At 37.2% G+C, this 17983-nt stretch overlaps 1 protein-coding gene across 1 annotated transcript in view; it reads right to left on the reverse strand.

Annotated features, from left to right (window-relative positions):
* Positions 1-4112: 4112 nt before the first annotated feature.
* The window catches only part of LOC149416143 (cholesterol 7-desaturase nvd 1-like), a 28370-nt gene continuing 14499 nt past the window's right edge, over positions 4113-17983 (reverse strand). Inside the window, exons 3-7 of the mRNA XM_089641883.1 lie at positions 16994-17162; positions 14072-14260; positions 9908-10086; positions 9701-9806; positions 4113-4249 (exon numbers count right to left, since the gene is read on the reverse strand). Of these exons, the coding sequence (XP_089498009.1) occupies positions 4113-4249; positions 9701-9806; positions 9908-10086; positions 14072-14260; positions 16994-17162 (780 nt within the window). The remainder of the gene's footprint in view (positions 4250-9700; positions 9807-9907; positions 10087-14071; positions 14261-16993; positions 17163-17983) is intronic.

Below are 17983 nucleotides of genomic sequence, written 5' to 3' on the forward strand. Positions count from 1 at the left end.
CTAATACCTTTTTCCCATGTTCTTCTGCCTACTCTAACCCAAACTAAACACCTAACCTATTTTGTAAAAAAATATTATTATTATATGGCAACACTTTTCTTTTTTTGGTTGGCACTACTGAAATTTCAAAAGTAAATAGTTGCTAATTTGATTTTCTTAAGTCATAATTGATAAATAAAACATGGTTCCTATGTATCGCGTACGAAGTTTCAAAACCCTATAACTCAGTTAATAGTGCCGACACCCACCTAATTTCAGATTCGGATTCCCCAGCCCTAAATTAGTCTAAATCAAGTTCAATTTCGGTTATACTCCCATAAACCGAATATTACCCTCAGATCGGGAAGTGCAATTTTATTAAACTTTGATCGGCTGTATCTCCCTCAATTTATTCTTCCGCGCCTTAATTCTTTTTTTAATGAGTTTCTACACACTTTTCTCATCTAGAAAGTGCATTTTTATTCAATTCCCAGAGTTTGGCGTGATCTGCATTTCACCCCATTCCACATCCAACAATATCTGATAAATCCATCGTGTCAATATTTATTTATATAAAACAATATTACTTTTATAAGATGGAGGAAGAATATACTCTCGGTTGACAGTTGACATAGACAAGTGACAGGGGCATAGTCACTTATATGGACGTATTCTATTCTATTCCTATTTCAATTATAAACGACGATCTAAAATATTACGGTAACGGATAACGGCACCGGCCTATTCTTACCGCTTATTTCTATTATAAACGGGCCTTAAGGGAAATAATTAACCAATCATTTTTTATATCCCTTTATAAAAAAAAAGTACACATGAAAAGTTTTTTTTGATTTTCTGTCATCAAATTTAGTTTGTACAACTTCAATTCAATTAAATAATACTATTAAAAGAGAATAAATTTAAAATAAAAACAAGTTTTCTTTACATCCATGAGGAGAAGTAAAAGAAACTCCATTTTTTATTTACATTTTACAGTAGCTAGTGTAGGTACTTTATAAAAATTACACGATATATGTATTTCGTTTTAGGTTGTTTTTTTAATACTTTTGTTATTATAATACGTCCATGGGGCTTTTACACGGGGGACATTGAAACTTTTACATAAGGGAATATAAACTATAAGCAATGGTTGCAAAAATTAATTTCTTACATTATAGTGGTTAACAATTGGATAGTATAAAACAAAAAAACATTTGTTAACTGAAATGATCAAAAATAATATCTTTTAATAATAACAATGTGTTTGTGAATGGTCACATTGAAATAGGTCTGTCCTGTAGGTACTCTTAAATTGACCAGACCCAGAAGTATTTAAGACGATGCACTACGTACTAATGCAAAATCATGTGTTTTTTGTTTGAAAATTTAATCGCTTATAAATATTTTAGGTGCTTTAATTAAATACTGCGAGTAAAAAACATTTTAGGCCTTTGAAATAATTGCATTTGTTTTATAAACCCAGAAAAAATATGTATTAGGGATAAAAAAAACTGATTTAAAGTTCAAAATCTCCTACTTAAGAAACCATTTTCAGTTCTGGATTTATTTTATAAAGTGGAAAATTAAGTTATTTATAGAATGATCGTATTTTTTTTAATATTTGTGCCTGAACGTCCGCAAAATAATAAAAAAGTCACTTTTAGGCGATGTTTTTTTTTTGCATAAATCAAAATGGTCGAATAGTGTTAAGCGGGAATTCAAACCTTATCGCCATCTACATTGGGGCTGTTATTGTTAGCGGCTCGATTCAAAATATTACACAACGTATTGCATCGCTTTAACAATGTTAGGTCATACAGGGATTAGAGCGGTAATTGGCTAGAAAATCGTGACGTATCTAGAAGCCCATTTCAACTGGGAGGTTTGAGTTTACTGCAATACAAGTGACTCAGAATGCATTTGCAATGATTTATTTATAATGCGTAGGTAATATTATACTAATTTTTATATTCAAACGAAATTAGGAAGAAAAGAGAATATCCCAGGAATATTTACAGTTTTTTTTTTACATTTCATGGAACAATCCAGTAATGTTGGCCTCACTGGGTGGCTTACCCGTGCTGAGGCCACCGTTTTATAGTACAAAAAATATACATAATACATTTAAAGAAAATTATATTTAATGTTAAACATAAGATAAAACGTAAGATTAAGATAAATTTAAACTAAAAATATAGATTTAAAATGAAAGTTTAAAAAAATGAAATATGCCGTGTGTTTGTGAGTAATGTGTGTTGGTTTTGTGTGTTACGTGTAGGTTTTATCATTTTATGTTATGAAATTTTAGTTTTTTAATCCGTTTTGTGTCCGAATTTATTTTTGTTTTCTGAATCTATTTTATAATGTTGAATGCTTTTATAGCATGGTATTGATAGTATCTTTGTCCAAAGCTTATATTTACTAGTTACTTATCATTTTGTGGTTCAGAACCGATGTTATTTATTAGTACCTTGTACTTATTGGCTTTGAAAACATTCAAATTATGACATTGATAGTCTCATTTACCAAAATATGCATACATCACGTAGACCGGGGGTCTCGCGTGTCGTTCTTGCTACTCAAAAATGGAGATGTTTAATCTGAAATGGGCTGCCACTGCAGTTCCAAACTGGAACCGCAATAACAGCCTATTTCAGATTTCAGTTAACTCCGTCGCAATAATGAGATTCGAGCCATCCGGTCTACAAAATATATACATCTTATGCAACGTATACATACGCGAGCCAAACTGCTGAACTGAACCTTAACCGCCGCATGAAGTTGCTTCGTTCCTTTCCCTTAATTCGTGGTTCGGTTCGTATTTCGGTTTGCAAATGTATACTTACCATAAGGTCGATCGCTTCGTTCATCATAGGAGATGAATGAGCTGATAGCTCAACGATCAAATTATCGATTTTTTTTTAAGTGACCCAATCGATCAGTACTGGTTCGCGATTGGGTTAAAATGATCGGCTCAAAGACGATCAACCCACGACTAACATAATGATAAATGCAAAATTAAAAAGTAATTCTTTTGTTTAAACTTTTTTATTAATTATAAAATAAAGAAAAATATTTAAAAATAGAGCATAAACATGTTTATAAAATAAATCATTTTGGTTGGAGTGTTTCAACTGCTCAGAATTTGTTCAAAAGCTGAAGCGGGCCTCTTTTTGCTCTTTAAGAGGAACTTTCATTTAAAAATTTGTTTGTGCTGATTGGTTACTTGATGAAAATGTTACATTTAAGGCAATACAATTCTCTAATAAGGGGGGTTTGCTCTAAGCTCACATTTTAATTAATTCAGACGAATTCGTATTTTCGTATTCACGATAAGTATAAGATTAATAAAAACAGTAAATTACCGAAATATTTTTATGTAAAACGGTATGAAAATTTTATAAAGCTATTTCAAGCAAAGTTTTAATTCTGAACAGTGGTCATGTACCAGGGCGATACTAAGAGTATTTTCCGCTCTAAAATGTGCAACAAGCATACTTTATATTATTTTTAATTTGTAAAATAACACAAATTCATCATATAAAATTTACTTGCCCACCCCGGATTTGAGTCCGCGACCTTCGGATTGCTAATCAAGATTGTTTATTTTACATAACGTAGATTAATTGATTGCACACAATATCTTCGGTTTATCTGTTATATTCTAAGGGCCAGTTATTTCACAGAATTTTAACAATAATTCTGTAAAATTACTACTATAGTTCTGTAATTATTCCGTTTCAGAGAAGAATTAATAACAGTTTGAAACTTGAAAATTCATTTTCAAATTCTATTAAACAACTGTCAATAACAGGGGTTCCTAACCTTTTTGTACTCTATAGCACATTCTAAAATTACGGTAGGGTGGCGGGCACCACCTAATTTTAATCAACAAACTCGGGGCAGCAATCGCAACCAAAATGACAACAACGCGGTTCCAGGCGGGGAATGCTATTTGCACATCACTCCTTGTACACGCCAAAAACCCAAAGTGAGCCGATGATCGCCGAACCAATCGGGACGGTACGAGCACGTGACTACTGTCAGTTGGGTTGTCGGGGCCATGCTTATTGCTTTCACAGACAGACAGAGCTGGCAGAGTCATGTGCCATGTGTTTTTGGGCCTTCGACGTTCATCGGCTCAGTTCGTGGCGTTCGTTCACTTCGGGTTTTCTGCGTGTACAAGGTGTGATGTGCAAATAGAACTCTCCGTTCCAGGCTAGCGTGAAGAGTGCAGTCTGGCTCGCAGCTAGACAGGTTGCGTCAAGTACTGTCAGTAAAGGAACCACTCATACATACAATATCGCAAACATACGAACGTATTTAATAAACCTAGGCACTCAAAAAAATTAAAACTCTAACAAATAAATAAAAATAATTCACATTTTTAATTAATGTTCATGAAAAAAAATGTTCACTGTCGAATAGTAGCGGGCACATACGAAAAGTTCCGCGGGCGCTATGGTGCCTGCGGGCATGGGGTTGGGAACCCCTGGTCTAAAACATTGTTGATAATAAAATTTGATGAATCTGTTCACCAGTCGAAGCTTGGTGAAATGATGTTTCTCAGTGCCTCTTCGAATGGAGTGCTATTTTTGGTATAGAATTGCTTAAACCAATTTCTGTACGCTTTTATATACGGGTCAGCTTTGACAAGCAGGGGATTGCTGACAAATTTTTTACTTGTCCAAACCATTACGTCTCGATGGAACTGCAAGGAAAATAATGATGTTTTAAAAATGAAATCATAAAGAACAGAGAGATACGGCCATCAATTGTATTGTAGTAAGTACAAGACGGCACCCGTGGTCGAGGAATAAGGCTTTCGACTAGCAAGCCGGAGCTCGCGTGTTCAAATCCCGGCTTGCGCAAGTAAATTTGATTTAATTGTATTATTTCGCAATTAAAACATTTTAAATTATTTTTTGTATATTTGCGGCACGTCACAGAATGAAAAATACGTTCAGTATCACCCTAGTGTAAGACAACTATACAGAATTGAAAAGTTGCTTGAAATGGCTATGGCAGTGTTTGGTGACCAGATTTGAATTTCTCGGTACATAATCATCTTCATCTTCCCTAGCTCCTCCTCCTCTCCACTACCTCTAGCCTCGCAACATGCCCCAATTGGAGATGACATAGTCTCACTGGCTCTAGGCTGTTGGCAGCAGTTGGAAAAAAGCAGTTGGAAATATCATCGATGTAAGACAACTCAAAAGCCCCCAATTAGGGTATGTTTTGAGGCTTAAGGAAGTGGGGAGAAGATGGGGATTCAGCAGAGAAATATGGGGGAGAACCTGACTAATGATATCTGGTCACCAAACACGGCTTAAGCCATTCCAAGCAACATGTAATTTCTGAATTATGGTATTTAAAGATGGGTAACAAAGGGAGTATCTTCTACAAACAAACAACACAAATTAGTTTAACGATAAATTATTATTATTATTAGATTGCTAGTTGACAGTCACCCCTCGACCACGGGGGTCGTCACGGATGGGATGGTGATACAATGTCAGGCAAGTTAGTACAAGAGAGACAGTAGAGCGCTTGCTGAATGGGCTAGCACCAAGCGGCATTACCTAAAACAGTGGCTACATTGGTTTGGCACACCCAAAGAGCGTAAAAGCGGGGCAAAAAAATATATAGAATTATTTGTGCTCAATTTTTGCAAGTTGAAGCCTATCTTTATCAACTTTAACTGGTAGGTATTGGACATTGTTTCTTTCCTTCTTACATTTTTAAAATTCACGTGCTTTTCTTGACTCTTGATAAGATTGTACATCTGTTGAATAAAAGTGGAAACTTTAGATAACATGCTTTTTGGCTGCCTCTCTCTAAACAAACATTCTCTCTTATATCAAGCCTTATCTGAAAGTGCCTCCCCTCCATTCAACATCTCATCTCTTCTACGTCTGAATTTTACTTCAACCTTACACATCATTTTGAAATTTGCCATTACCCCATGTTATTACATTTTATATGTTATACCATTTTTCCCATCATATACTATCCATCTCCTTCCCTAAAAACAGCCTTACCCACATTGGAAAAATTATGAAGATTTATGTTGCACTGTAAATTGTCGCAAGTCAGTCGAATTGTAGTCGTAGAACAAGAAGGTGCCATCTTAGTATCGTCGTTGTATTATTCACATGCAAATATCAAAATTCTCTAGTTTTTCTCGTTTATCTCGTTGTGGAGGAAATTTCACCCGAACAGTGTAAGTGCATCGAGAGCCCTATTGCACGGATTCATGGGAATTCCAGGTAGGCTTTAAAAAAAATGTATATCTATATGGGACGTGTGGGATTGCACTAACCTCCCCACATCCTGGAATAAAATATTATTATTATTATTATAACAGTAACTTATGTATTTGCACAGGAATACGTTGAATACTACAATGCTATGTCAAGTATTTAAGTTAATATAGGAAGAATAGTAATTTTGGGTACTACCTACTCCCCCACTTGGCTGCAGGGTAGTTAACCAACCGATTATTCCGAAAATTCCTATGAATGTTGTCAGTGCCTCTACATTGAGCGCTCTACTCAGATGAAGTACCTCGGCCTCACCATTGATACATATCTCAAATGGAACCTTCATACCCAAATAATTGCAAACAAAATAAGAAAACCATGCACTTTTTTAGAATCATACGAAACTTTCTCGGCTTTCAACACCTGAAAATGATTTATTTTGCAGTCTGCCAATCTATTATTGAGTATGGTATCATAGTTTGGGAAGGCGGCACTTCATCTGCACTAGACCCAATCATAAAGGATCAGGAAACAATTTTAAAAATAATTCTAAGGCTACCTATAATTACAGACTCGAACCTAATTTTTAATATTATGAATGTGTTTGATGTTCGGCAGCTATATGCAAAAACTATCTTAACTCATGTATACTCAAATATACATAATTACTACGTAAAAAGTTCAAATACACGATGTACCCGAAGCAACAACGAAATCTTACTACAAATTCCGATAACACATACTACGTTTGTTCAACGAAACTTTAAATACTTTGCGACAAGACTCTACAACATTCTTCTAGACAGCTTAAAACAATGTGATTCACAAAAAAATTTCAAAGATAATGTAAAAATTTGGATTAAAAATAAGAATAGGGCCTTTACCGGTGCATTCACCCAAATTCGCAGTTATTTAAGTCACCACATTATTGAGCGAATACTTCTTAATACAAGTATAGGTATGTTCAATGGTATTAGGAACTAACACGAAAAATTCTGCCTCAACACAGGCTAGCTTAGTGAGGCGGTATTTGAGAAACCACAACTGTACTTTTATTTTTTTCTATTTACCTTCACAATATTATGTTTGTATTAATAGATCTTCATTTTTGTTAATTTTATAATCTTAAATATAAAAGTTACAAATCAATGTACACCATAATTTGTATGTATAGTCGTAATGTGTAAACTTTCCTCAATAAAGATAATAATAATAATTATTATTATTATTCTTAAGCATATTTAGAGTAAAAATTTAGATATCCTTGTGATATCTGGTGACATTTTTTCAATTTAAAACAAATAGTATGATAGATTCCTTATCTTAAAAAACGGAGTGCACTAATTAAAGCACAGCCATCAGGAATGCGGAGATGCTCCAAGGAACTAGCGTCATTGATAGCTTCGGAACCAGTGCACGGTCGAAGAATACGCCAAAAGCGCCGCCAACATATGTACTTGGTTAACATTTGTCAAATGAGTTTAACAGCTCGCCTACGGATTGTGGAATAATTTGCCAGCTTCTGTGTTTCCTTCCTCTTACAATCCAGTTTCTATCAAAAATTCTCTTCACATAACATTCGCAAACACGTCGTGTATTGACTTAATATAATATTTCAAAAATATATATAATAAAGTGCAGAACTCCTAGTTAGTATGGTAGTTATAAATAGTAAGTATCGCAATTGTTGACGTCATTTGCTTTACCTGAGTCGCGGTAACTTCAATATACACCAAGGACAGTTTGCCTAGAAACTTTATGTATTGCTTTAGTTTGATCGACGCGATGTGCGGAATCTCAGATGCAGTCCACTGGCCAGTCCAGACGTGTCTACCTTAAATGATAAATTGCATAAATCAATCATACATAATACATCTGCCCTGAATTATTATTATTTAATTTTTTAACTTATTATTTATGTATTTTGACATGCTTTTATATTCTTAATAGCTGCATATTGTATGAATGATTTTTATTTTACACCCTTAATCTAGCGGTAGCAGTGAGAGGGAAGGATCCTTTCGATCCTGATCTCCAGTTCTCTTGTGGTCCTGTCGGCTTGAGTGAGTTACTTAGTTCCAGGGTTCTTCATCTCTTAGTCTCTAAGTCTCTTATCCACTGTCTTCATTGGGGTCACATCTGGCCACAGTTCTGTCAGGGACGGTGTGAAGGGTTCGTAGGATCACCTTCCCTTCTCACTGCTCACTATCTCTCGTTGGGAATGCCTGTGGTGCGTCCAAAGTTAAGACGGTTCTTGTGTTGTTTGCTGCCATGGGAAAGTGTTTAAATCTGCCTTTTTTTTATTATGTATAAATGTGCCCTGTTGGGACAGTCGGGGGTTTTAAAAATAATTTAATAGTAGCTTTTTTAAAATAAAAAATATATAAGTAGAGTCCTGACGTGAAAACCTGTAGAAAGACCAATATGTTCCTTAAAATTGTTAGAAAATTTCCGGCTGCCATCGACTGCCCTTATTATTATTCTTTAAATTAACTTTTAATACTTACACATTGCACATGATTTCGAATACTGTGCAGAAGACCTCTGCCTCCAACTGCAGCAATTTGTTTTACTATATGTAGGGTCATCTAGACTCATTAGTTATTAAATGAAGTTTCATTTATACCAAACAAATTATAATCATCGTAAGCGCCTTGAAGGGGAAACCATCTGTTACTTGCCAACTCGGGCGTGACCCACCATTACCCTTGAAATGGACACTGTAGTCTAAAAAGTTGGCCAAAGAAAGAGGAAGTGCAAACGGAATACACCAAAATCGGTCACGATAACGTTTTTGGCCAAGAAAATCTCAAATCATGCACACAGTCTGAATGCGCTGCGACATGCGATTGTTTGAACTGCGTTTGACGGCATAACGATGATGGTTCAAAGGTAAAATAGAAAATAATACAATATTTAAAAGCGCTTTGGTCCAAGTGGATAATTTCATATTTTGTGCAGACTGTATAAATTTAAGGAGTTTTAGATGCAGATAATGATGAAATGCCACAATTTGATCATTTAAAGTATAAAATAAAATGACTTTAATCTTTTTGGTGAACATTCGCATTAATAGTCTAACTAACCATGGCGCCTTTTCCCCGCGGAATGGGAGGATGGACAACCAAACAACTCGGTCTTGGCACACACTCCTTGCTTTATTCACATTCATACATACACTATATTATTATTACTCTTGACATGGCTTGGCTCTAATATTTAGCTCACTTGATCATGCCATGTCTTCCTCGAGCGTCTCCGACTTTTTCTCTTCGGGCATCTCATTTCTACGTCATTCAATAATATACTTTCATCCTTCTTTTGCCAGTTCCACGCGACACTGCCATACATCAGGGTAGGTACCAACTTTCCATTGTGGGCTGCTTGCTTCGCTTCTTTGGACAATGTTTTGTTAGCGCCAATCGCGTCAAGTCTTCCATTTAATAAGATTAACTTACCAAAGACATTATACGAATCAGAAGTGGGAATATATTTCCCAGCAATCACATTGTCTTTGTGAAGAGCGTGTAGATGGGCCATATCTGCCCCGTTCTCTGGAATATCCTGGAATAAATTGATAATACCATATCCATTAGTAAGGAGGTGCTGAGAAAACTTTAGAAGTACAAAATACTAATGGTACTTATGCAGATAATAGCGCTAACCTGCAAATGACAAGGAATCAGAAACTCATTTCTAGCCATGTAGCGCCACTCTCCGCTGGCTATCTCCGGGACTGAAGGCAGATCCCACTGGGGCTCCAGCTGCTCGCAGTGGAACCACACGAACACCATGCTGTCCAGTTCGTGACACTTCCAGGTGCGCACCGCCGCGCTTTTGGGCACTGAGATAAGATAAAACCAATCAGAAATTGGAAAATAAATTATTAGTCAAGTCTCAAACCAATTGCATTTTGCTCAAAATACAGATTTCTACTATAGGGTAAACTTAAAATCAATAAATATTGCTTATATTAATTTGCTATCCTTTGCGCTATGCATAAAAACCTTTTCTTATAAACATTATAAACTGCTCGGTAATTGAATTATTTTACGAAAAAACACGTTTTGCAAGTTTTGCTTAACCTTTCCCCCACTGTGCTCAAAAAAATCCACGCGTCCCGGTAATGTGTAGTCAATACACATTTGAAAATAAGCGATTTAATATCGGACAAATATTCATAGCTAATCGATTATGTTTATTATATTTTATATCAAAAGTGATAATAATTGTAATATAATTGCTGAAAACATGAAAAAACCACCAGCAGATGCTAAAAAAACGTGCGAGGGGTCCACATCTAACGACGGTTCGCAGCCAACTGGCTAGCGCATAAATGAACCACTGGCTAGCGGCTGGCGGCTGGCACAAACGCAGCTGTGCGGTCGTAGGTATCGATGGTCTAAATCAAAATACAAGTACAGACGTGTGGAATGTGGATGTCTCATGTTCCCGCATAGCAAATTAAAGCGGGACATCAATAGCGTGTTATTTCCTCGCACTCTTTGCGTAGCAGTGTCACACGCTTGATTGTATTGGTGTATTTGTTCCCAATTTTTAACAAAATTCTCTGATTTTTAATTGAATTTGAAAACTATGTAACATATTATTATTTTTTAATTGAGTGCATAAATGTAAAACGGAGGAATGCTTTAAAGCGGAACCCAGAATTTATTATATTTATGGAGTTATTAAAATTATTAGAAGCAATGTGTAGTGAATACACACCACAGATAAGGAAAGGTTAAAAATATTAAGATGAATCGTTTGTTTGCGCCTGTACTTCAGAATACAAATATAAATTTGGAAGGTGGTTATGGATACCACCGCCACTGGATAACCAACACCTCTGCCGCAGGTCACCCCAACTGGTTCGCTACATTGGGTGACTAAGCAGGGGTGAAAGGGTTCATCAGGTGAGGTGTGTTCTGGTCTTGGCGGGGATACGCCTGCCTGCCAGCTGCGTGGCGGGTCTGATGAGGATGATGAGATGAGGCCGTTTTAGTGAGACCCTTTGACATATCCAGCTAGTCTCTCGACCTATCGCATTGCGCACCAGTGGGAGGGATATATATTCATAGGTCCGTCACTCTTGGACACACTGATCCCTAGATTCCTACCTAACCCGCACACCTTTTACCTTCGCAAAACTACATATTTTTAATGTTTCTGGATTTCACACTTCAAAGGTATTCCAGGAAAACATTTAAAATTATGAAGAGAGGGAAATCAACACTTTGAGAAACACTACGTCGTTCTTACCCCACTAGGAAGAATTATAAATGGCTTATTTTTCTTCTGTACATGAACAGTTAAAATATCACACAGGCTAATTTGACAAAAGCAATAAGGTCAAAGCCATAGACATATGAATATTAGTAGACCTGCCCTAAGTGATTAAAAGCGTATTATCTCCACTCCCCATACCGGTTCCATTGGAGCCGGCTGTGCTCGCGTATGGCCTCAAGTGAAATTTGAAAACGTGACGTCATCATTCTTGTGCGAACTATGGTCGAGGCATCATCGGTTCATTTTACGAAATAACACGGCAAAATGTTGACTTGTACTATGAAAACTTGTAAAAATAGATGTGAAAAAGAGAATAAACCCAATTATCGTATTACATTCCATATATAAGCATTATTTTAAGCATATTCACATCGTATAATATTAATCAGTTGTTACTATCACATCGAGAAACGTCTGGACGCGAAACACAAAGCTGGTTGGTTGCTGGGAAGTAAATTATGAACATTTATAAAAGTGTCGTAACTAAATACTTAAACGAAATATTCGACTATGAAAATAGAACCGAATTTTTTTGCCGAATTTGGACTTCGCAAATTTGTTCATAACGTGGCGAGTAATTTGCGCTCCCATGTAAAAATGTCTATTCATTCAAAAGCAGATTTTACTTTTAAGAAGTAAATGGTGATATTATAATTCGAGATGCCTATTTACTGTCAGATTGATTTATTGACGAATCACAGTCAGCCTTACGCCCTTCGTTCTTCAACAGTTGATTTTACCCCTCGCCATTATCTTCTCGTCTATTAATTCCTATGTCTGTGGTCAAAGCACTTTATTAGTAATTCTTATGACTAATATGTTTAAATGCGATTTTGAAATGAATTCTGGTCTTATCCCACAAATTTTTGATGTTACCCCACAGTGAAAAATAATTTGCAGGAAGTTTTGTTTGGCAGTTTTTAAGTGTTTCATAGTGTATAACTAGATAAATAAAAAACATGCTTGCATAATTGAGATCTAAAAATAATATCATACCATCAAACCCTTTGCGGGGACACCGTGGATTCTTGTTCGGCGTGCAAAGATTATTTAAACTTGTAGACGTGCAGAATTACTCTAAAGCTTAAACCAATCACGTGTTTTGAATGCAACTTAAAATTTGGTTTGCGGACTCTTCTGTATCTCGCATTCCAAATGCAGTTATTACTTTAACCTTTCCTTATCCGTGGTGTGTATTAACTACACATTGCTTCTTATAACTTCAATAACTCTATAAATAAATTAATCTAAAATAAATTCTGGGTTCAGATTTTAGGTATTTCTCTGTTATACATTTATGCAGTGAATTAAAAATTATATTTTACATTGTTTTCAAATTCAATTAAAAATCAGAGTGTTTTGTTAAAAATCACTTAGGAACAAATACACTTATACAATCGACCGTGTGACACTGCTACGCGAAGAGTGTGCGAGGAAAGGACACGCTATTGATGTCCCGCTTTAGTTCGCTATGCGGGAACATGAGAAATCCACACGTCCGCAGTTGTATTTAGACCATCGATACCTACGACCGCATAGCTGTGTGTGTGAGTCCAGCGCCCATCCAGCACCTGCAGCCAGTCGGTCGCGGGCCGTCGTTGGATAAGAACTCCTCGCACGTTTGTTTAGAATCTGCCGATGGTTTTTTCATGTTTTCAACAATTATATTACAATTTTTATCACTTTTGATATAAAATATAATAAACATAAGCTATTAACTATGAATATTCATATTTTTCCGATATTAAATCGCTTATTTTGAGATGTATTGACTACACAGCACCGGAATGCGTGGATTTTTTAGCACAGTAAGAGAAAGGTTAAAGTAATAATAAAGATTATAATAATATATTGATGATTTTGACCCCCCATATACATTTAAACGCTCATGGGACTTTTGCGTTGGGTACATTGACACAAGTAAACCCTTTTAAACAAATAGTTACAGAAAATTATTTCTTACGCAATGGTTTACAATATTGGATAAATAAAAAATATTAAATAATGATTTGAAATTATCATAGATAATAATATCTGAATATAATAAAAAAATAACTATTTTTAACTTACGCATTTTGTTGACGCATGCCACTTGATTATCAGCTACTTGTGATAGTTATTGGTTAGTACTAACACTTATATGTATCGTTATTCATTTTGGTAGCGGCCGTTATCCCAAATCATGACTTGCTGAAATGAAAAACTGCTCTGTGTCTAGACCGACCTAGACTTATTAGGAAAATCATTTGGCGTTTTGTTTGAGGGAGTCAATTTGACGTCTATCTATTTTTGGATTAGTGTTTTTGACTGCCTCTTTGACTAGTGCAGTACCGTCGGCTGTGGTGAAGAGAAAAATGTGGGGTGAAGCATACCACCGAGCTTACACTGTCTTGCAAACGCTATAGAATCGTCAACCAAAGAGTTGTTGAAGAGTGTTCAATGAGATTCGTGGTCTCGCCTCGGAACACAGCCAGAGATTCACCGAGACCTAGGACAGTGGTGGTCTTAGGTTAAGCCAGCTCCATGGGTATAGTGTTTACCTGAGTCCACACCGGGGATGGCCACACACCTGCCCGAGGGCCCACTGAACCTCCAGCGATGGAAGGGGCACTCGAGGCAGTCTCCGCGCACGGACCCGCCTGCTGCCATGTTTGCTCCCAGGTGCGGGCAATGCGCGTCCAGCACGTGCACCGTCCCGCCCTCGCCTCGGAACACGGCCAGAGATTCACCTGAAAGCAACAAACCATAAATAGAGTGATATAAAAGCTACAATTATTTATTTATTTAAATATTAACTCCCTTTTTAAGGGCTTTTAAATGGGTATATGTAAAAATTTACCCGTTCTTTCAATTACACTCGTTCAAATTAATTGAGTGATAAATTTAAGATGTTCTCTGACTCGGCGTCATTATTAAACACCATTAGTATTCTGGGCAATGACGAATACATATGATAATAAATCCCAGAATTTCTGCTCTGAAATAATTCTCAAACTCTAGTGGAATCCGAAATCCACTAACAGAAATTTTACCAACTCTAGCAAAAAGAGAAATGTTTTAAATTGAATTTAAACTTTATTTTTACCGTGAAAAATATTTAAATATTAAAAAATTACCTATCGAATATTAATTAACTTACAAAAATTACAACTTCCATCCAATCATACTATAACTCGGTATACAAGACACGTTATATTCATTCTAATCGAACAGAAAATTTACAGGATAGCTATTCGAGGAATATGTATATGAACGGACCCTCTAAAGTATGTCCACTGACCATTAAAAAAAAATGAATACTGCACAATAGTCTCAACTACTCCCAACCTTCTGGAGACAGTGAGACTATGACTCCCTCATTTGGGGTATGTGTGAGGCTGAAGGTAGTGGATGGGATGAGGAGGAGGAAGTTGGGTTACTCAATCCTGGTCACTAAACACATCTAAAGCCATTTCAAGTGACATAGTTCAGTAAAACCACGAGTGTAGTCACAGTATACACACTCTATTATTTCATCTAAGCATCTATAATGAAGGGTAGTGTTATGGTCGCCCATAGTAACTGGTATCTGCGCAGTTACGTATATATCAGCACGTGGCCGGATACGGGAATCACGCACTGATAGCGTGTTAGCTCACCAATACATACACGTACAACGGCGATATCGTCGCCTGGTACGGAACACGCGGACTATCAACCAATGAGATGGCTAATAGAAGAAGATGCCCAAATAAGGGTATCCCTTCCACATCGCGCCCGACGTGGGTTAAGTACTTGCCGCGAGCCCCCCACCCGCCAGTTCCCAGCGAGACGCGTAGAGAGCAACACGTTGGATTAGTTCCGAGTTAGCATTTGCCGCCAAATTGCGCCGTAAATATGGACCGGCCTGATTTGTTTCATATTGTGCCGCGTCTCTAGTCCCCGTGACCACGTCCGGACAGTCACCAGCCCGCCCACTAGCTCCATTATGTTGTAGAGCTGTGTCCTATCTCCATCTGCCTGATGCCCACCAGCGCCATTACATTATACAGCTGGGTCATGTCTCCACCGTCCCGGCCACATACTGACTACTGCCCAGGCACCTCTGTTCACCAAAGCCTGGTCGCGAAGAACCCCTTGGCAATCCGACCAGTGCTCCAGCTCTTCCATGCCGTATCCGCCCTTGCCGCCAGCCGCTTACCCCTGTTGATGCCGGCTGCCCTACCTACCGTCCACGCCAGGCTGAGACAGTGAACTTGTAGACCCCTGCCTCAGTCCTGGGCGTCTGCCACCCTAGCCTGATCGTGAGGAGCCCCTTGGCAATCCGACCAGTGCCCCAGCCCTTCTCCATCGACTCTGTGTTGCCTGTCGCCGCTCTGTTGCCTGTCGCCGCCCTGTCGCTTGCCGCCGCCCTGTCGTTGCCGCCTCTGCCTAGGCCCCCCGCCTAGGGCACCCGCCCATCGATTTACCGCATCCGCCGTAATTTACACGTGAGCTAATAATGTACCTATATCAATCAGAGCCTATAGATTCAGTAGATTGCCATTATTAACAGTTAGGCCTTAAAAACCTATGTACCTTATGTAGAACTGTCTGATTACCCGTTATATGTACAATAAACATGTTATCTCTCAACAACCTATTTCATTGGAGACTGTATAATATCTACCCCTGAAGATTGTAGTTTCAATGCTCTGCCGGCCACCTAGTATGGCAAGGGTTATATGTATAACTCACCTATATACTATTTTATAGCTATAAAAGCCCCATCCTCTTATTCCATATTCCAATTAAGAGTGGCGTAAAGCCCAGTGTAGTCTCTTTTAATCCCTATTTGACAAAATGTTTCGTAATTTTCTGAAGAAATAGATGAGCTTTTTTGAGGTTCGATCAATGTGTGAATCCCAGTGTAGTTTATCGTCAATTTCGATCCCAAGGTATTTAATGCTTTTGGTTTATTATATGCGGGTAAGAACATTGACGAAAATTATTATTTCTGAAAATTGTAATTATTACACATCTGCTCTGATGATGGACTCTGCTGTCTGAAACGTTGGCTAAAGAAGGAGGTAGCGTAACACGGCATAATACCCCAAGAACAAATCAATATAATTAATATTTCATGTCTAGCTGGGATTTTGTTTGCATTTGCATTTTGTTTGAGAGACTGGTCGAGGGAGACCTTTTCCGGGAGCCGGACTCTCTCGACCCACCGTCTTGCATCGCAGTGGGAGTGATGGATTCATTCACACATTAACCCCCACATTCCTACCCACTCCTCATGTATTTTTCATTCTCAGAATTCCTCTCCTTCATTTCCCTAAAAAGACCCTCCACACAACATCCCCAAAGATGACAAAGGCACTAAGCAAATTTTTTTTCTCAGGTCCTCCTGGGTGGAGCTAATGTAAAAAAAACCTGATTCGAAAAAGGCTAGTTTTCAATAAATTTGATTTAGAAAAATATGATTTGATAGTCCTCACCAAAGGCGTGTATCTCCTTGACGTCTCCTTCCTTCAGCTCTGAGGACTCGACCACAGCGTACCAGCCATTGGGGAAAGCGGGCGGCAGCTTCTGACCGATCTTCCTCAGAGTCCTTGTCAGATTCACCATGTCCTTTCTCTTGACAGCCACCCCGGGAATGTCCAGATCCTGGAACAAATTCATAGCCAGCTTTTTAAGTCTCCGTATATAAGGTTCAAAGATGGTTTTAAAGTGAAATATGTAAATACGAATGTTAGAGGAAGCACACTAATATTAAAAAAAACGATAATAATTAAGGCGATGCACTACGTCGTGTAATATTTTAAATTGAGCCGCTATCAATAACAACCCTTACGTAGATGGCGATAAGGTTTAAATTGCCGCTTAACACCACCCGCCTGTTTTGATTTATGCAAGAAAAAAACATGGCCAAAAAGTGCCTTTTATTTTATTTTGTGGATATACAGGCATAAATATTTGATTTTTTTTCGATCATTTTATAAATATCTTAATTTGCCATATAATACAATAAAATCATAACCGAAAATGGGTTTGTAAGTAGGAGATTTTGAACTTTAAAGAAGTTTTAATAGGCCTATACATTATTTTTTCTGGGCTTATAAAAATACTTATCTAAAAATAACTCAATTATTTCAAATGCCAAGATGTATTCTACTCGCAGTATTTAATTAAAGCATCTGAAACATTTCTAGGCGACCAAATTTTCAAACCAAAAACACATGATTTTGCATTACTACGTATGGCATAGTCTTAAGCGAAAATGGTGAAAACATTAATACTACACGACTCGTTTGAAATAGAGCAAAAATCTTTTAACAAATGCTTAAATGGCATTTAAAGTTACACACGTGAACTTTTTCATACATTTAACATATTAAATAACTGAATAAAACGTGTTTTTAATAATTTTCGCGGCTTACTTTATGATTCTTTTCCATCTAGTTTTTCGGATTTATAAATGTAGAGAT

The sequence above is a fragment of the Hesperophylax consimilis genome, chromosome 17, assembly GCF_061612785.1.
Source record: "Hesperophylax consimilis isolate HC1 chromosome 17, BYU_Hcon_1.0, whole genome shotgun sequence".
Lineage (NCBI taxonomy): Eukaryota > Metazoa > Arthropoda > Insecta > Trichoptera > Limnephilidae > Hesperophylax > Hesperophylax consimilis.